The sequence below is a fragment of the Oreochromis aureus genome, linkage group 14 (assembly GCF_013358895.1).
Source record: "Oreochromis aureus strain Israel breed Guangdong linkage group 14, ZZ_aureus, whole genome shotgun sequence".
Lineage (NCBI taxonomy): Eukaryota > Metazoa > Chordata > Actinopteri > Cichliformes > Cichlidae > Oreochromis > Oreochromis aureus.
This window is the reverse complement of record NC_052955.1, coordinates 15,030,121-15,051,327: the sequence shown is the minus strand read 5'-3', so window position 1 is coordinate 15,051,327 and position 21,207 is coordinate 15,030,121. Positions and strand designations below refer to the sequence as shown.

Here is a 21,207-nt window from a genome sequence, read left to right as displayed (position 1 = left end):
TTTCTAAAGTAGAATCATTATGGTGATTGCTTTAATGTCTCTTTGTGCTGGTTTTCATCTTTGCTTTGAACTTTCAGCTTTTTTCTAAACACTATTTAGTTGTAATAATCAAAATAATAATAATGATATATTAGTAGTGTGAATGTAAACTGTGTGAAAGAGAAGTGCGTGTTTGAGCCACAGTGTCTGTTAGAAATGCAATCCTCTAGGAAAACTCATAACCATATCTCTGCTACAAGAAACATCTACTGAGTGTTCTGGGTGAGCTTGGACTCCTATGCTGAGCAAGTTGGAGGAAATCCATGACTAAGCCTGGAGCAATACCCGAGAGGAAACGCATAAAGCGGTGTGATAGGACACGGAAGCGGGGTAAGCATGGACGAGCTAATCCCAGGCTAGCCACTAACCCATACAAGCCGGCAGTACTGACACACTTGCTGACCAATGTGCTGCTCCCTTGACAACAAAATGGACTACATCAGACTGTGGACAGCTTCTCAACGCAGTGTGAGGAACTGTTGCATCTCAATTTTCACCGAGTCCTGGCTAAACGAAACCATCACAGACGCTACGGTGCAGCTCAAGGTGCTAACGCTACACAGAGCAGACAGAGTAGCCTCACTGGCTGGTAAACAAAGAGGCGGCGGGCTAGTTGTTTACACAAACGACTCGTGGTGCCAGGACCACAAGTCCTGGTCTCTACTCACTGCTCGCCACATCTAGAGGCCTTGACTGTTCTACATGCCACGGGAGCCGACGGCAGTTATTATTATAGCTGTCTACATACCACCGAGTGCTAATGTGAATGCATAACAGCGGGAGATTTCAATGAGGTAAGTTCTGCCCAAATTCTACCAACATGTGAACATTGTCTAGTGTATTCTCTCCCCTGGTTGCAAAGTGTAGACAAACATCAAGCATTCTTACAGAGCTACTGTCCTCCCACATGTTGGTAACTCTGACCACTTGGCTGTTATACTAACACCGGCTTATAAACCCAGAGTACAGCAGGACAAGTCAATGGTCAGAGAAGTTAGAATTTGTCCACCAGAAGCAAATTCTGCACTGACAGACTGTTTTGCGACCACCCAGTGGGAAATCTTTAGAGAGGTTGCAACATATAACAATGTTACTGACCTCCAGGAATACTCTGTATGTCATTGACTACATTAATAATTGCATAGACGATTTGACAGTGGTCAGAACCATCAAGGCGCAAGCCAACCAAAAACCATTGCTAACCATACATGCTCGTTCTTTGCTGAGAGCTCAAAACAAAGCCTTTAAATCTGGGAATACTGTAGCTTATAGTCTAGCAAGGAAGAACCTGTCAAAGGGGATTAAAGAAGCAAAGATGTTGTATGCACAAAAACTGGACAGCCACTTCAGGTGCCACAAGGACCCACGACGGCTGTGGCAGAGCTTCCAACACATTACGGACTACAAACCCCCTTTCCCAGTGATAAGGCAGAATGATCGTTCTCTACCAGATGAACTGACTAATTTTTATGCATGGTTTGAGCCTAACAGTACCACCCAGGTACAAACGCTCCCACTGCCATCAGGTGACCAGGTTCTTCAGCTGTCTACAGTTGAAAGATGGTTTGAAAGAGGAGTGAAAGAAGCCATCTATGTCCACTGTGAACAACCATCTTTGAACAGAGGCGGTGGCTTACAAAACCAACTGTCTGCCATCTATAATCCAGTTCAGAGATCCCTACCCAGACGCCTTAACGCCCACTCACATCCTGTGCAATCTGACCTCAGGATGTGAGTGGATGGGAATACTGTAGTTTATAGTCTAGCAAGGAAGAACCTGTCAAAAGGGATTGAAGAAGCGAAGAGGTTGTATGCACAAAAACTGGACCTGAGTCACATGATAGGGTGGGGTTAGGTTTCACAATGAGCTCACCCGAAACCTTGGCTGATTGTGACTCGCTTTCACACCTTGGCTCATGTGATTAGGTAGAGGATCATCAGGGGGTCCTTTTGTCCCTCTTTGGGGGGATACTCCTACAGGGTTTAAATCTGGGACTCTCCACCATTTGACCCTAGAACTGAAGAAGCTTCTCGGATGAGAGGTGAAACGCCTTCAAGCAACTTAAAGAAGTCTAGACACTTTTCTTTCCAAGCTCCTTAGACTACGATGACCTGGATGACTGAGAACCTTCACAGACACTAATGACTGTTAAATCTCACGTACCTGCTACCACATGGAGTTTTTGCACTTACAACTATCTACAGGGAGTGCAGAATTATTAGGCAAGTTGTATTTTTGAGGAATAATTTTATTATTGAACAACAACCATGTTCTCAATGAACCCAAAAGACACATTAATATCAAAGCTGAATGTTTTTGGAAGTAGTTTTTAGTTTGTTTTTAGTTTTAGCTATTTTAGAGGGATATCTGTGTGTGCAGGTGACTATTACTGTGCATAATTATTAGGCAACTTAACAAAAACAAATATATACCCATTTCAATTATTTATTTTACCAGTGAAACCAATATAACATCTCCACATTCACAAATATACATTTCTGACATTCAAAACAAAACAAAAACAAATCAGCGACCAATATAGCCACCTTTCTTTGCAAGGACACTCAAAAGCCTGCCATCCATGGATTCTGTCAGTGTTTTGATCTGTTCACCATCAACATTGCGTGCAGCAGCAACCACAGCCTCCCAGACACTGTTCAGAGAGGTGTACTGTTTTCCCTCCTTGTAAATCTCACATTTGATGATGGACCACAGGTTCTCAATGGGATTCAGATCAGGTGAACAAGGAGGCCATGTCATTAGTTTTTTTCTTCTTTTATACCCTTTCTTGCCAGCCACGCTGTGGAGTACTTGGACGCTGCGTGTGATGGAGCATTGCCCTGCATGAAAATCATGTTTTTCTTGAAGGATGCAGACTTCTTCCTGTACCACTGCTTGAAGAAGGTGTCTTCCAGAAACTGGCAGTAGGACTGGGAGTTGAGCTTGACTCCATCCTCAACCCGAAAAGGCCCCACAAGCTCATCTTTGATGATACCAGCCCAAACCAGTACTCCACCTCCACCTTGCTGGCGTCTGAGTCGGACTGGAGCTCTCTGCCCTTTACCAATCCAGCCACGGGCCCATCCATCTGGCCCATCAAGACTCACTCTCATTTCATCAGTCCATAAAACCTTGGAAAAATCAGTCTTGAGATATTTCTTGGCCCAGTCTTGACGTTTCAGCTTGTGTGTCTTGTTCAGTGGTGGTCGTCTTTCAGCCTTTCTTACCTTGGCCATGTCTCTGAGTATTGCACACCTTGTGCTTTTGGGCACTCCAGTGATGTTGCAGCTCTGAAATATGGCCAAACTGGTGGCAAGTGGCATCTTGGCAGCTGCACGCTTGACTTTTCTCAGTTCATGGGCAGTTATTTTGCGCCTTGGTTTTTCCACACGCTTCTTGCGACCCTGTTGACTATTTTGAATGAAACGCTTGATTGTTCGATGATCACGCTTCAGAAGCTTTGCAATTTTAAGACTGCTGCATCCCTCTGCAAGATATCTCACTATTTTTGACTTTTCTGAGCCTGTCAAGTCCTTCTTTTGACCCATTTTGCCAAAGGAAAGGAAGTTGCCTAATAATTATGCACACCTGATATAGGGTGTTGATGTCATTAGACCACACCCCTTCTCATTACAGAGATGCACATCACCTAATATGGTTAATTGGTAGTGGGCTTTCGAGCCTATACAGCTTGGAGTAAGACAACATGCATGAAGAGGATGATGTGGACAAAATACTCATTTGCCTAATAATTCTGCACTCCCTGTAACTAACTAAAGAAATAAATAAATAAGGGATGCGGGTTGGATACTTATTGGGTGGGCATGTACCCTTTGTTGAAATTAGAGTGTCTCTTTTACAGCACAAATTTTTCATCCGTGTTTGTCTCCACGTTTATGTCTCTCGCCCTCCGCGTGTCTTGTCTCCATGTTTGTCCCCTTTGTGTCTTAGTTGTGTCACTGTGCTTCATCTTCCTTACCTGCTTCCCTTGTTCCTCTCCTTGTGTCTCATCTTTGCCTCTCTGCTTGTTTATCCCTATTGCTGTGTCAAGCCCGTGTGTCTTAAGTCTGTGTGCTGGATTTTTTGTTAACATTGCCTGTTGAGACTGAAGAAAAACACAAGAATATTCATTATTCTGTTATAACTGTTGAAAAATACAATAATACTCAACCAAAATGAAAAGATAGACAAAAATATGTTGTTTTTTGTGAGTTTGAGGTCATCTTGATAAGTTATATACTCACAGTGTTACCTTAATATGCCTGGATAAAAAACGCAATATCTAATGAGATGTATTTTAGGCCCTGCCCTTTCTCCTTGTTTTTGCTGAAGGGTGGTGTGCAAGAATCATCAACACAGCATGTCAATAAAAGGGAATGGCAAAACAATGAAATGAAATGACTAGGGTCAGAAAATCTGAAAGCTGTCATGAGCTCATTTTTACAAAGCAATTTCTTCTTGTTCATTTTGCTGTATTCCTACTTTTCTTATGCTATGTCTTCTTCTCTGTTTCCCTCCTCGTGTCAGCTACAGGGGCAATTTCATCTAAACAGAATGCAGGAGAGTGGAGATGTCAACCTGGGTGGACTGTTTCCAGTCCACTTTTTCTCAAGTGTTCCTGACCTGTCTTTTACCTCACAGCCACAACAACCTTCTTGCCATGGGTAAATATGGCAGGGAAACAACAGAAAAAAGAGAGAAATGGGACAAACCTAATGCTAATATAAATGTAACTGTCATATCTAAAGTTATTATACTTTGTTGATTAGCAAAGCTAAGAAAAAATGGATATTGAATGAAGCTTAATCTTGATTATTTTTTCATTAAAATATCCCTTTAATTATTGTTATTCAGTTTCCTTAATTATTTGAATGCCTATCTTTGCAGCATGTTTTCTAACTATCCTGATGTATTTTTCAAGTAAAAATGTTTTTTGTTAGTTTCTATGTACAAGGTTTTAGGCTGGCACAAACCATGGCTTTTGCTATTGATGAGATCAACAAAAACTCCAACTTACTACCTAATGTGACTGTGGGATACACTCTTTATGATAATTGCGTTGAACTTGGAATTGGATTCCGTGGAGCATTGTCATTAGCCAGTGGTCAAGAGGAACAAATTATATTACACAACACATGTGTTGGAAATCCTCCAGTTGTAGGGATTGTGGGTGATTCTTCCTCTACACGTTCTATTGCCATCTCCAGCATCTTAGGTTTGTACAGAGTACCTATGGTAAGTTTTCAGTTTAACCATAGAATGTTATTTTAGTTTATATTAACTTAATTGTAAATTTAAACTTAAAAAATAATGTACAACATATTGTCTCTTTTTCAGGTGAGTTATTTTGCCACATGTTCCTGTTTGAGTGAAACCAAAGTATCCATCCTTCTTTAGGACAATCCCAAGTGATGCTTTCCAGGTTAAAAATCAATCAGGACAAATATAAAAAGTCAAAAAAGCTGATGCACAGTACTGATGTTTTAATCTGTATTCACAGAGTACGTGCTATGATTCAGATCCTAAAACATTTCGGCTGGACTTGGGCAGGCCTGCTCATCACTGACGATGATTATGGACTTCATGCAGCCAGATCCTTACAATCTGAGCTGAGTGTGTCTGGAGAAGGTTGCCTTGCCTACATTGAGGTTTTACCCTGGGACAAAGACACTGATGAACTCAGGAGGATTGTGGATGTGATGAAAAAATCAACAGCTCGTGTGGTCATTGCCTTTGTACATGAGAGTCACATGATAAACCTTATGGAAGAGGTGCAGTTTTAAAAGAATTTGATTGTTTCTTGGTATAAAAATCTGCATCTCTACACTGTGTAGGAGATGTATTACAGTTTTATTTAAATGAATACAGAACACAAATGATATAAAATAAATTTTAACATGAGGAAATTCTTCAGTAACATCTAAATGTCACCAGAGTAGTTGTTAAATGATCACTTTTTACATTTGGTAAAATATAATGCACAGGTAGCCAAGCAGAATGTAACAGGTCTACAGTGGTTGGCCAGTGAAGGCTGGACAGCAACTGCTACTGTGCTCCAAACACCTAAGTTCATGCCATACCTGGGTGGTACACTGGGCATTGCTATTCGCCGAGGAGAAATACCAGGGCTCAGGGAATTCCTATTACAAATACGTCCTGACCTACATCACAATGATAACTATGGAAATAGCATGGTGAGAGTTTCAAATTTTACTGTGGTAACTGCAAGAATTTTTTGTTGTCAACATGAAAACAAAGCATTTTCCAATAACATGTTTCAGGTGAATCAGTTTTGGGAATTCACATTTCAGTGCAGATTTGCACCAGCTCCAGCAGGCTGGGTGGAAGGTGGAGGTGCACTATGCACTGGACAGGAAGATCTAGAAAATGTGAACACTGAGATCTTGGACATTTCCAACCTCCGGCCTGAGTACAATGTGTACAAAGCTGTTTATGCTCTGGCATATTCCCTTGATGACATGCTGCGATGCAAGCAAGGAAGAGGGTCTTTCAGTGGGCATAGCTGTGGCACATTGCAATCACTGGAGCCATGGCAGGTGCGATATTAATTTATATTTCATCTTAATCTGAGTACATCATTTGTTCTATAATTACTTTCAGAACAAAATTTACCCTGTATGAAAAAAAAAACAATTAAATAAGATGAAATGAGCTGAATAGAGCTAAATGGATTTTTCATATTAAGCAAAAGTAGTGTTTAATATATTTATATTAGAGCACATTAACTAGTATGCATATATCTGGAGCAAGTAGAGATGTCCCTGTTTAATTTAGAACTAGATTTTAATGCATTTATATGTACAGGTATAATAAGTGTTAGATTTAATTTGGTTATTGGATAGTGGGTGCCACTGCCTGCACTGTGAAATTTATTTCTTATGTATTACTTTTTAACAGCTTGTTTATTACTTGGAAAGAGTGAACTTCACCACTCCATTTGGTGATCAAGTGTCATTTGATCAAAATGGTGATGTTGTGCCAATTTATGATGTGATGAACTGGTTGTGGCTCCCTGATGGAAGCACTAAAGTTCAGAATGTTGGTGAGGTTAAGGGGTCAGCTTTCAGAGGTGAAGAAATCATACTTGATGAAGACAAAATCTTCTGGAACTTTAATTCCAAAAAGGTTATACATGGCTTTTCAGACTTTACCTTTTGTAACATTTACAGTGAATGTCATTCTGCTAGGTAATATTTAATTTTGTCCAATAGCCAGTTCAATCAGTATGCAGTGAGAGCTGTCCTCCTGGTACCCACATGGTGAGAAGGAAGGGGGAACCCAAATGTTGTTTTGACTGCATCCCTTGTTCTGAGGGGAAAATCACTAATAAACGCAGTAAGTGTTTTTTCAGTTTTGTCAGCATAATATATTGAATTTCATTTTCATTAAATATAGTATGCATTTAATTGTCTTCCCCTTTCGTCATCTTTCTCCCTTTTCACCAGACTCCTTGGAGTGCAACAGTTGTCCAGAGGATTTTTGGTCAAACCCCGAGCGTGACTACTGTGTTCCCAAGAAGACAGAGTTTCTGTCCTACCATGAGCCTCTGGGTATTTGTCTGACAGCAACCTCACTGCTGGGCACATGTATATGTGCTGTTGTTCTAGGGATCTTTATCTACCATCACAGAACACCTATAATACGTGCCAGCAATTCAGAACTTAGTTTCCAGGTATTGCTGTCACTCAAGTTGTGCTTTCTTTGTTCACTGCTGTTCATTGGACGACCCAGGCTGTGGACATGCCAACTCAGGCATGCAGCATTTGGCATCAGCTTTGTGCTTTGTGTCTCATGCATCCTGGTAAAAACCATGGTTGTTCTGGCTGTGTTCAAAGCCTCCAAACCAGGAGGGGGAACCAGTCTGAAATGGTTTGGTGTTACGCAGCAGAGAGGAACAGTTCTGTGCCTTACATCTATTCAGGCAGTCATCTGCACTACCTGGCTTGTTTCTTCCTCTCCAACTCCACATAAAAACACCCAATACCAAAATGATAAGATTGTTTATGAGTGTGCATTTGGGTCCACTGTTGGTTTTTCAGTGTTATTAGGTTATATTGGCGTTCTGGCTTTCCTCAGTTTTCTAATTGCATTCCTGGCAAGGAATCTCCCTGATAGTTTTAATGAGGCCAAGCTCATCACATTCAGTATGCTGATCTTCTGTGCTGTGTGGGTGGCCTTTGTTCCCGTTTATATCAGCTCACCTGGAAATTATGCAGATGCAGTGGAGGTGTTTGCTATTCTGGCCTCAAGCTTTGGACTCTTGATCACACTGTTTGGACCCAAATGTTACATAATAATAATGAGACCAGAATTGAACACAAAAAAGGCTATAATGGGTCGTGGCAGTGGATCTTAAGTATTTTTCCACATAGACTAGAAAAGCAGCTTTAAAGTAAATTAGAAAGGAGAGAGACTCCAGTCGTTTGGATACATTGAATAGGGTGCAGTAGAAACATGTTTTTCTCTTTTTTCTTTGGGGGGGTGGGTGTTAGCAATAATATTTGAATTTCTGATTATTGCAATTGAAACAATGGGCATTCAGCATTCGACATTTAGATAAATATGTTGTTTTTGTCTTTTTTCAGTCTTGCTTTCTTGGGGATATTTGTTGGAAAATATACAATGTTCATGCAAAGATAATGAAAGTATATCCTAAATAAACACATGGATAAACATTGTCAAACCACATTCATAGATAAAATATAAAATTTGTACAAAAAAATCCATAAACAAAAATAAATAATGCTTAAAATAGTGCACTATTGTCATGTTATGTAGGTTATGCTAAGAATTAGTGCATGAAGTTGTCAAAAATTGCAACAGTGTGAATGAACTGATAAATGGGACTAACCTGTTTTTAATCACACATGATTTCTCATATTCTGAATGATGGTACTGTAAATATAGTGGCTGTTTCAGACACAAGGATGAGATACTTAGAATCTTCTGTCAACATATAGGATTTTGGAAAATGTTAAGCATGGACTTTCATGGGGTTTGAAGCAAAAGCATTTTTTTATCGTACACAGTGTTTTCACGTAACATCATTATCTAATTTTTCACAGACGTGAGGTTTAGAGGTGTCTGCATATTAGGTCTTCATGTTCATCTTGAATAAATATAAACTACTCACAAATTAAACAGAACAGTTGAATCAAAAACTGGATTTTTATGAATAAAATCGTATTACAGTTGAAAGTCTTTACTGATATACCCTGTAGATATATTTGAGAACAAGATGTATAATCAATTCATCCATCCATCAATTTTCTTCCAGTTATCATTGGATAGATCACATGGATAGAAGCCTAAGCAAGGTTGCCCGGACCTTCCTCTTCCCAGCCACCTCCTGCAGCTTATCCGGGTAAACATCGAGGTGTTCCCAGCCAGTCAAGTAATGTAATCTCTCCAACATGTCTTGCGTCTGCCTCCTTCTGGTAGGACATGCCCAAAATATCTCATCCAAAAGGCAGCCAGGAAGCATCCTTGCCAGATTCCTGAACCACCTCAACTGGCTCCTTTTAATGTTGAGAAGTAGCAGCTCTACTCTGAGCCTCTGTCAGTTGGTTGGTCTCCTCACTCTATTGCTAAGGTAGAGGCCAGCCATGCTTTGGAGAAAGCTCATTTCTGCTGCTTGTATCTGCAATCTTCAGTCACTACCGAGAGCTAGGTGGGGGTAGGGAGATGAATTGACAAGTAAGCCAAGAGCTTTACTGTCTTGCTCAGCTCTCTTGCTCAGCTGCAGCTCTCTTGCAACTGAGCAAGAGAGCAGCCATAACCCACTCCACCTTTAAATCTCCTGCTTCCCTCGCTCCTCACTCTTGAACAAGACCCTGACGTACTCAAACTTTTCCACTTCTCAGAGATTCTCAGGCCACCAAAGTGGAACCATTCTGCCACCTAGCTATGTCTATAAATTCTGTCCATAAAATCTATGAAGAGAATCAGTGACGAAGGACAGCCCTGGTGGAGTCCAGCACACACTAGGAATGAGTATGACTTATTGCTCACAATGCAGACCAAGCTCCTGCAACGGTTCTACAGGGATCAAATGGATGGTAGCAATAGATGATACTATACCACACTCAGAGGGACGCATTTGCCTTTTCCAAATGCATCCCACAAAATACATTTATACTGGTTGGGCAAACGCCCACCACCTGACAAATCCTCAACTGAAATTAGCACCATCCTACTCCCACTATACACCATGTAAGAAGAGCACCACTTTACCCTTCTGAATCACTTGACACTTTGCCAGAATCACTTCAGGTCAGACTGAAAATCTTTTTTAAATGGTTTAACCAAACTCCTCCAACATCTGAGTTTTTGCTTCAGCTACCACCTGTGCCACATTCACACCTGACAGTACCATCAGCTGCTCCCGAAGCTTGATGGTGCCCTTCACCACTGGTGTCCACCGTCTGGTTCAGGGATTACCACCATGACAGTCAGCAACTACATTGCAGCCACAGCTCCTTGCAGCAGCCTCAGCAATGGAGGTCTGAAACATGGTGCATTCACACTCAATGTTCCCAGCCTCCCTTGGAATGTTACTGAATTCTGCTGGAGGTGGGCATTGAAGATCTCCCAGACCACTGCCTTTGCCATGTGCTTCCAGCACACAATCACTATACATTTGGGTGTACAAGGTCTGTCCAGCATCCTACCCCCTACCTGAACCAACTCACTGCCAGGTGGTGATCAGTTGACAGCTCAGCTCCTCTCTTCACCCAAGTTTCCAGAATTTCCCATTACAAAATCGATCATTGACCTGTACCCTAGGTTATCCTGGTACCACATACACTTATTCACATTCTTATGTTCGAACATAGTGTTCATTATCAACAAACTGTGATTTGTACAGAAGTCCAATAACAGAACACCACTCGGGATCAAATCAGGCAAACCATTCATTCTTATCATGCCCCTTCAGCTCTCACTGTCATTACCCATGTGAGCATTGAAATCTCCCAGTAGGATTGCAGAGTCACCAAATGGAGCACCCTTGAGCACCTCACCCAGCAACTCCAAGAAGGCTGATTACTCGGAACTATTGTTTTGCACATAAGCACAAACGACAGTTAGAACCCATTCCCAGACACGAAGATGCAGCGAAAATCACCCTCTCATCCACTGATCAAAATCCCAATGTACAGGAAGCAAGCCGAGGGAAAACAAAAATAACCACGCCTTCTTGCTGCCTCTGACCAAGGACCTGGCCACAAGAAGGATTTGTATGAAGGTAAATATGTTGCAAAATGTGAGAGCTTGTAGAATAAAAAGTGAGAATGTGTAGAAACAATTTGAACTTAAAATTGACACATATAATTTTTTCACACACTTTTTTAAAATTTACAGTTATAGACGAACATTCACAAATGTGTATATTGATATTAACCTGCAAAGTTTTACACATATTTATTTATTTTTTACTACTGACAACCACAACTCTGGTTGTAAGTGGTACAACCTTCTTTCATATCAGTGAATAGAAGTGCTTAACTCAACCCTCTCAAGTCACAGATTTTCATATTGTGCACTTCTTGTGAAGAATGTGTTGCAAAACTTGCACTTGTGGCTGGTAGGGGGTAAGGGCATGGGGGGTTGTGGACGGAGGGAACTGAGGGAACAGAAGTGGAGGTCAGCCAATCAGACAAAGAGGTCTCATTCCCCGCTGTCCTCCGTCCACCATGGTGCATTTACAACCACAGTGCACAGGGAGCCGCAGCATAAATACATAAATCAGTTTACTGCCTTGACATAAGCATTAGCTGGGATATTTGACAGGCATTTATTTCACATCCTAGCAGTATCTTCTCACTCAGTTTGTTTAACTGTTGGCAGTAAAAGTGGAACGTTAGTTCACTTCTGAGCCCCCACTCTGAACCACAGCACCATCACTCAGGGACAAATTATTTCTACACATTTTCACTTTTTATTCCACAAGCTCTCACATTTTGCAACATATGTAAGTTCATAGATTTGGCTTTCACTGGTGATCACCGTGTCTTCCTTGTGTGCACCAGGGAGCACTGAAGGTGGTCTCCAGAAAGGGTCTGCTTTACTGCTTCACCTATTCGGTTATTTTTAGGAAACTAAACTCAATTACCAGCTCCCCTTCCTTATTACTTACCTTCGACTTCACCTCAGCCTCCTGAGGCTCTGCAATCAGCCATCTGTATTGTGTCAATGCCAACCATCTACTTTCTTTATTGGCCTCCTGCTCTGCAACCTAAGGAGCACTCACCACTACCCACCTGTCCCCGTTATCCACCAGAAAGGCTCAGGAAATGAGACCGGTACCAGTCCACTTAGTCTAGCATTCAAAATAATAATATTGATAAAACACAAAAAAATACTGATAGTTTTTTCAAAGAAAACCCAAACTTTGAACTTGGATTTTTTTTTTATCATTGCCTTTTGAGACATTTACCATGAATTTTGCTGTACATGAATTATAATTTGATAATAATTTGATATATCTCTCAGTGTGAAACTCATAGTTTGGTTGAACCACAAGAAAATCATGCTTCCTTTATAACTGTTTAAAAATAAAATAACATTAAAAAGGAACAAAGTAAACAAAACTAATACACTCACAGCGTTACCTAAGTCTGCCTCGATACAAAACCAATCTCTGATCAAATCTATTTTAGGCCCCGCCCTTTTACCTTCTTTTTCCCAGATGGGTGGTATGCAAAATTCATCAACACAGCATGTCAATAAAAGGGAATGGCAAAGCAATAAAATGAGATGTCTAGGATCGGAAAATCTGAAAGCTGTCATGAGCTCATTTTTACAAAGCAATTTGCTCTTGTTCATTGTGCTGTATTCCTATTTTTCTCATACTATACCCTCTTCTCTGTTTCCCTCCTCGTGCCAACTACAGGAGCAATTTCATCTAAACAGAATGCAAAAGAGTGGAGATGTCATCCTGGGCGGACTGTTTCCAGTCCACTTTTTCTCAAGCGTTTCTGACCTGTTATTTACCTCACAGCCGAAACAACCTACTTGCCATAGGTAAGTAGGACAGGGAAACAACAGAAAAAAAGAGAGAAACAGGACAAACCTAATGGTAATATAAATATTAAGTAATTATATTAGTATATTAGTATAAGTAATTATACTTTGTTGATTAATAAAGCTGTTTTCTAAGTATCCTGATGTATTTTTTAAATCAAAATGTTTTTTGTTAGTTTCTACGTACAAGGATTTAGGCTGGCACAAACCATGGCTTTTGCTATTGATGAAATCAACAAAAACTCCAGCTTGCTACCTAATGTGACTGTGGGATACACTCTTTATGACAACTGTGCTGAACTTGGAATTGGATTCCGTGGAGCATTGTCATTAGCCAGTGGTCAAGAGGAACAAATTATATTACACAATACATGTGTTGGAAATCCTCCAGTTGTAGGGATTGTGGGTGATTCTTCCTCTACACGTTCTATTGCCATCTCCAGCATCTTAGGTTTGTACAGAGTACCCATGGTAAGTTTTCAGTTTAACCATAGAATGTTATTTTAGTTTATATTAACTTAATTGTAAATTTAATGTAAAAAATAATGTACAACATATTGTCTCTTTTTCACAGGTGAGTTATTTTGCCACATGTTCCTGTTTGAGTGACCATCAAAAGTATCCATCCTTCTTTAGGACAATCCCAAGTGATGCTTTCCAGGTTAAAAATCAATCAGGACAAATATAAAAAGTCAAAAGAAGCTGATGAACAGCACTGATGTTTTAATCTGTATTCACTTAGGTACGTGCTATGATTCAGATCCTAAAACATTTCGGCTGGACTTGGGCAGGCCTGCTCATCACTGACGATGATTATGGACTTCATGCAGCCAGATCCTTACAATCTGAGCTGAGTGTGTCTGGAGAAGGTTGCCTTGCCTACATTGAGGTTTTACCCTGGGACAAAGACACAGATGAACTCAGGAGGATTGTGGATGTGATGAAAAAATCCACAGCTCATGTCGTCATTGCCTTTGTGTATGAGACTCACATGATAAACCTTATGGAAGAGGTGCAGTTTTAAAAGAATTTATTTCTCTAAACTGGTTAATACATGTATTACATCTTTATTTGAATGAGTAAAGAAAAATAATCATATAGAATTCATTTTAAGTCAAGCAAGTACTTCAATGTCAAGATGATGTCAGTCGTTGGTATTTACATTACTGCTTTTTACATCTGATAAAATAAAATGCAAAGATAGAAAGGCAGAATGTAACAGGCCTACAGTGGTTGGCCAGTGAAGGCTGGACAGCAACAGCTGCTGTGCTTCAAACACCTCAGCTCATGCCATACCTGGGTGGTACACTGGGCATTGCTATTCGTCGAGGAGAAATACCAGGGCTCAGGGAATTCTTATTACAAATACGCCCTGATCTACTTGAGAATAATAGCTATGGAAAGACAATGGTGAGAGTTCAAAACTTTACTGTGTTAGCTGCAAAAATTTTATGTTGTCATTATTTTAAAAAAAATCACACACACACAAACACAGCTATTAATAATATATTTCAATCATATATTTAAGGTGAATGAGTTTTGGGAACTCACATTTCAGTGCAGATTTGCACCCGCTCCAGCAGGCTGGCTGGAAGGTGGAGGTGCACTATGCACTGGACAGGAAGATCTAGAAAATGTGAACACTGAGATCTTGGACATTTCCAACCTCCGGCCTGAGTACAATGTGTACAAAGCTGTTTATGCTCTGGCATATTCCCTTGATGACATGCTGCGATGCAAGCAAGGAAGAGGGCCTTTCAGTGGGCATAGCTGTGGCACATTGCAATCACTGGAGCCATGGCAGGTGCGATATTAATTTATACTTCATCTTCATCTTACCCTGTTGGATAAAAAAACAATTAAATAAGATGAAATGAGCTGAAGAGAGCTAAATGGATTTTTCATATTGAGCAAAAGTAGTGTTTAATATATTTATATTAGAGCACCTTTACTAGTATGCATATATATGGCACAATTAGAGATGTTCTTGTTTAATTTAGAACTAGATTTTAATGCATTTATATGTACAGGCATAATGAGTGTTAGATTTAATTTGGTTATTGGATAGTGGGTGCCACTGCCTGCACTGTGAAATTTATTTCTTATATATTACTTTTTAACAGCTTCTTTATTACTTGGAAAGGGTAAACTTCACCACTCCATTTGGTGATCAAGTGTCATTTGATGAAAATGGTGATGTTGTGCCAATTTACGATGTGATGAACTGGTTGTGGCTCCCTGATGGAAGCACTAAAGTTCATAATGTTGGTGAGGTTAAGAGGTCAGCTTTCAAAGGTGAAGAACTCATACTTGCTGAAGACAAAATCTTCTGGAACTTTAAATCCAAAAAGGTTAGATATGTTTTTATTTGACAGTTACCTTTTATGACATTTATATTACATAGAATTGTAGCAGGGAACATTTATTTATATTTTGTCTAACAGCCTCCTCGATCAGTATGTAGTGAAAGCTGTCCACCTGGTACCCACATGGTTAGAAAGAAGGGGGAACCCAAATGCTGTTTTGACTGCATCCCTTGTTCTGAGGGAAAAGTCAGTAATATAAGCAGTAAGTGTTTATCTTTCAACATTGCATATTTAATTTAATTCATATTACATATAATATGCATTTTACCATCCTCCCCTTTCTTCATCTTTCTCCCTTTAATCAGACTCTCTGGAGTGCACCAGTTGTCCAGAGGATTTTTGGTCAAACCCCCAACGTGACCACTGTGTTCCTAAGAACACAGAGTTTCTCTCCTACCATGAGCCTCTGGGTATTTGTTTGACAGCAACCTCCTTACTGGGCACATTTATATGTGCTGTTGTTCTATGGATCTTTATGTATCATCGCAGAACACCCATAGTACGTGCCAACAATTCAGAACTTAGCTTCCAGCTATTGTTGTCACTCAAGTTATGTTTCCTGTGTTCACTACTGTTTATTGGACGACCCAGGCTGTGGACATGCCAACTCAGGCATGCAGCATTTGGGATCAGCTTTGTGCTGTGTGTCTCATGCATCCTGGTAAAAACCATGGTTGTTCTGGCTGTGTTCAAAGCCTCCAAGCCAGGAGGGGGAACCAGTCTGAAATGGTTTGGTCCTGTGCAGCAGAGAGGAACAGTTCTGTGCCTTACATCTATTCAAGCAGCCATTTGCACTGCCTGGCTTGTTTCTGCTTCCCCAGCTCCACATAAAAACACCCAATACCAAAATGATAAGATTGTTTATGAGTGTACAGTTGGGTCCACTGTGGGTTTTGCAGTGTTATTAGGCTATATTGGCATGTTGGCTGCCATCAGTTTTCTAATTGCGTTCCTGGTAAGGAATCTCCCTGATAGTTTTAATGAGGCCAAACTAATCACATTCAGCATGCTGATCTTCTGCGCTGTGTGGGTGGCCTTTGTTCTTGTTTATATAAGCTCACCGGGAAATTATGCAGATGCAGTGGAGGTATTTGCCATCCTGGCCTCAAGCTTTGGTCTCTTGATCACACTGTTTGGTCCCAAATGTTACATAATCCTGATGAGACCAGAGATCAACACAAGAAAGGCTATAATGGGTCGTGGCGCTGAATTGTAAAAATGTTTCCACATAAATTAAAATACATCCATGAAAATAAATACATTTAAATTATTAGATCATGAATATATAAACAAGACCCATATTGCTCATTCTTGTATTTCTTGCCTTTCAAAATCTGATTCGTATTCAAAATATATTGACCAGGGTTTATAATACTCTTATACTTCATAACCATGCATGTGAATTTGAAAATATCAACAACAGAAATAGTTGGTACAAAGAAGCTTTAATCCATTTTTCACATAAATTAATTTTATGCAAGATTGTTAGAGTTTTAACAAGTTTTAAATACAAGAATATTTTATTTTTGAGCAATAATTTTTGGATTATAAGCAATCAAGACATAAGGCTTTCACTGTTACGCATTTATACATGTCATAGCAGCAATTTTCTTTCTGGTTTTCTTGCTTGACCTTTTTGAATCTCGCCTGATTTGTGTTGCGTATTCTGATTGATGGTACTGTGAAGATAGTGGAGGGTTTTTTTTCACTAGGTGACAGGATGTGTAGAGGTTTCTCCCAACAGTTATTTGGAAGAGCCTCAGTGCAGAATTTAGTGGAGATTCAATTCAGTTTTATTTATATAGCACTAAATCACAACAACAGTCACCTAAAGGTGCTTTATATTGTAAGGTAGGCCCTACATGAATACATACAGAGAAAAACCCAACAATCATATGACCTCCTATGAGCAAGCACTTTGGAAACAGTGGGAAGGGAAAGCTGCCTTTTAACGGGAAGAAATCTACCTCCAGCAGAAACAGGCTTAGGGAGGGGCAGTCGTCTGGGGGTGAAGGGAGGAAGACAGGACAAAAGATTTGCTGTGGAAGAGAGCCAGAGATTAATAACAAGTAATGATTCAATCTCTTATCTCAGATAGGTGAGGTTGAGAGGCTTTTGCATATGAATTCTTCGTGTTTATCTTAAATTCATATAAGCTGCTCAAAAATTTAAGGGAACATTGAACTGGATCCAGGAACTGGATCAACCCAGGGCACACTCCACCAGACAGTGGGTCGGAGGATTTTATTTTGATTCTTTCAAAATCTTCCAAGACATATCCTTGGAACATATGTAAAACTTTCCAAGGGTATTCCTCCACAAATCATCTCATCACTGACCCATAGCCAAATCAGTCATGATGGATAATGTTACAGGCAGTATAATTGCACCAGGGCAAGTATCCAGTTGCACGTCTTTGAGAAAATGGTCCACTCATAGGCGTGGTAGTTCTGCTGTTCTCTGGCAAACACTAACTGAGCTGCACAATGGCGGGCTGTGTCGGTTAGCTACCACCACAAACGCTGATTGGATTCATGGATTGACTGATTGATGGGTTTTTTTTGTAACAGGTTAGTTAAAAACATCCTAGAGTTGCTCACAACAGGCTATTTTGAAGGCTTCTGGCAGTCTTTAGTCCTCCTGAAGGAAGTGCACACTTTCATCTTTATTTCACAGGTTTAATCAAACAAGAAATTGCATAATATTGTATTAACAGTTACACCCATTTATACACACAGCCCCCTGTTTTAAGTCACTAATATGTAATTGAACAATGAAATGATAAACCATTTTGTATCCATGTGAGGTCTGTTCATTGACTATTCCATAACAAATTAAGCAGATATAGCAGATAAAAAGTCACCAATTTTGTAAGTAAATCGATTTCTAAAGGTGGTATTGACATGACATTCTAACCCATCCACTCCACACATGCAAAGATGCATAGATGTCAATGGATCAAATTATGTGTAATAATGAGAAATGATAGGGAAAAATAACTGAATAAACGTACTGAAACATATTTAATACTTTGTATAAAAAGCCTTTGTTGGGGACAGCTTCAAGATGTCTCCTGTCGTATGCATTCATCAAGTGTGATTTTGGCCTATTCTTCCACAAAAACCAAAAATTCTTCAAATCCTGGAGGATCCATGGCCCCTTTACATAAACTCTGAGGTGTAGGTCTTTCCATAAATTTTAAGTTGGATTCAGGTCAGGTAATTGACTGGGCCATTCATGGACCATTTTCGTTTTCTTAAAGTTTTCTTTGCTGGGTGTTTGGGATCATTGTCTTGCTGAAATGTCCACCCTCATTTTATCTTCATCATCCTGGCAGATGGATCGTGTTTCTATACATCTTTCCATTGATCTTTCCTTCAATTATATAAAGTCCTAGCAAGGAAACCTTGGGAACTCCATAATTAACCCTAGTGTGTGAAGAGTAGGGATGGGTATTGATAAGATTTTAACGATTCCGATTCCATTTTCGATTCTGTTTAACGATTCGATTCTTTATCGATTCTCTTATCAATTCTTGTTTTTAAAAAGGAGAACACTAAGGTCGATTAGCTTAGAACTGTTTTATATCTTCTCTTTCAACAAGATAGAAATTTAGGAGTAACATGGCCTTACAAACCCAACAGTGAGATCTTAAGAGATCCACAGCCTACGGCTCTTCAATGGGGTGTCACAGGGTCCCCGGGGAAAATTGTAAACGTAAAATAATAAAATAAATATTCTTCTGTAGCAATTACACAAGAATATCCAGTAATGTCCCTGCCTACGATTAAACACATTCACTTACCATCTGCTGTGGCTAATGGCTGCAAGGTTTTGACCACAAACTAGTCACTGCTCGGTGACATTCGGGCCTGAAAAGAGACGCTACCGGTAGACTGCAGCGACAACTGCCAGCGAGCGCCAGCCAGACTCTGTCTGTCTGTCTCATCATGGTCACCTAAATGCACAATGGCAGGTTTTGTAATAAAGCAGATCGCGCTAACATAATATGCACTGTTAGTTGATTATTTACCTGCCGCAGTAATGGGAGAGGACGTGCAAACGTTACCGCTGCTGCTGCTGGGTTGAGATTCACGAGTCCGGAGCGGAATTAAAGACATTCATTTAAGTTCATCGCGTGTTTTGTGAGCAAATGCTTTTGCATATTTGTAGTGTTTCCTCCCTTAATGAAATATCTACTTTGCAAGTATTGCAAGTTGCCCTGTTGTCATCCGTTCTCGTAAAGTATAAACAAACTTTTAAGCGTTTGAGCCGCTTAGGCGCCGTGTTTCCTGCCAGGTGCGCTCCGACGCTCCGCAGCGTGGTGACGCTCATTCGGGCGACTGGAATCGATAAGGGAATCGTTTGCAAAAATGGCAAACGATTCCAAGGAATTGAAACAGTGGGAACCGGTTCTCAACAAGAACCGGTTTTCGATACCCATCCCTAGTGAAGAGGACTCTTCATTTACAAATTGTAGTCTATTAGATAGCTATGATTCAAACCCCTGCAATGCCGTACCTTTAATGCCTACACTATACTCTCATCATTGTTATATAATGTTATGGTCAACAGTATCAAACACAGCACTGAGGTCTGGCAGGACAACCACAGAGATGAGTCCACGGTTAGAAGCCATAAGAAGATAGTTTGTGACCGTCATTAAAGCTACTTCTATACTGTGATGAGCTCTGAAAGCTGACTGAAACTTTTCAAATAAGCCATTCTTCTGCGGATGATCAGTTAGCTGTTTTACAACTACTGTTTTAAGAAATTTTCAGATAAAATGAAGTTTGGAGATTGGCCTATAATTGGCTAATACAGCTTGGTCAAGTGATGGCTTTAGAAACACATTTACTTAGAAAATTGCTGACATGTTAAATAGTTATGTTAAACGCTGTAAAAGATCTACAGATAATTCCAAGCAATGAATTTTCATTTAAAAACACTGTACTCAAACTCCCAAAATGAGATCCAAAGAGAAATTTGTTAAAGTGAGGTGTTTTTAGCTTGGCCAAAGGAAGGACAGCAAAACCATAAAGGCCAGATTAAACTTTGGGCGAAAACATCTAGAAGAGCCTCCTTAGTCCTTAATGTAGCCGGATGGGCTACTCGTCTCTCTCTCTCTCTCTCACTCGCCCTTGCTTGCTCTAATGCCCTGTTATCTCTCATGCGCTCGTGCTGGTCTTTAGGTGACTGGATTAATGGGGAACCCACCTGTACATTGATTGCAGAGTGCCGCCTTTCACTATAAGGGTAAGCTGGTCTCCTTCTGGTTCATTCCTCCCGTGCTTCTGGTAAAACGCAGCAGTAAATGCTGGCACACTCCTTTGAATTAATCCAGCAAATTAATCAGGTTGTATGACAGCTACAGGTAGGCTCTCGCTTGTCCTCTGATTCCCTCGTGGCTTTTGGGTTAATAGTAATACTTTTGCGGCCCCGTTTGTAGCGTAGCCATTTCTATTCCTTTCTACTCCAGCCACCACGGAGAGAGGTGCTCCGATTATTATCAGCAGCGCAGTATAGCATCTCCGGTCCTGGGGTAAATTATATTTACTATTACTCCCAATTAAACAAGGCTACGGTTACATTTATCTTTTTCTTAGGATTTGATTGCTGCCATAACCTCTCAGTGGCGATCTGTGTAGCATCAATTGGAGGATCGAAACGCCTGCCCAGCTGCTGTTTTAGGGCTCCTCCTGGTTGGAGCTGCTGTTTTTAATTGGGCCTACCTTTTCTTGGTTCACCTGGTTTTAC

The 21,207-nt window shown here is 40.3% G+C and overlaps 1 protein-coding gene and 1 pseudogene across 1 annotated transcript; both read left to right on the top strand.

The window, feature by feature from the left end:
• Positions 1 to 4,528: 4,528 nt before the first annotated feature.
• Positions 4,529 to 8,417, top strand: LOC116334876 (annotated as a pseudogene).
• A 4,542-nt stretch (positions 8,418 to 12,959) lies between these two features.
• Positions 12,960 to 16,666, top strand: LOC116334875 (extracellular calcium-sensing receptor-like). Its single transcript, XM_039622355.1, has 9 exons — positions 12,960 to 13,084; positions 13,261 to 13,555; positions 13,659 to 13,745; positions 13,827 to 14,096; positions 14,285 to 14,494; positions 14,613 to 14,888; positions 15,208 to 15,435; positions 15,529 to 15,652; positions 15,756 to 16,666. Exons 1-9 carry the CDS (start codon positions 12,975 to 12,977, stop codon positions 16,664 to 16,666), a joined length of 2,511 nt encoding a protein of 836 aa, XP_039478289.1. The 5' UTR covers positions 12,960 to 12,974.
• The last annotated feature ends 4,541 nt before the right edge of the window (positions 16,667 to 21,207 follow it).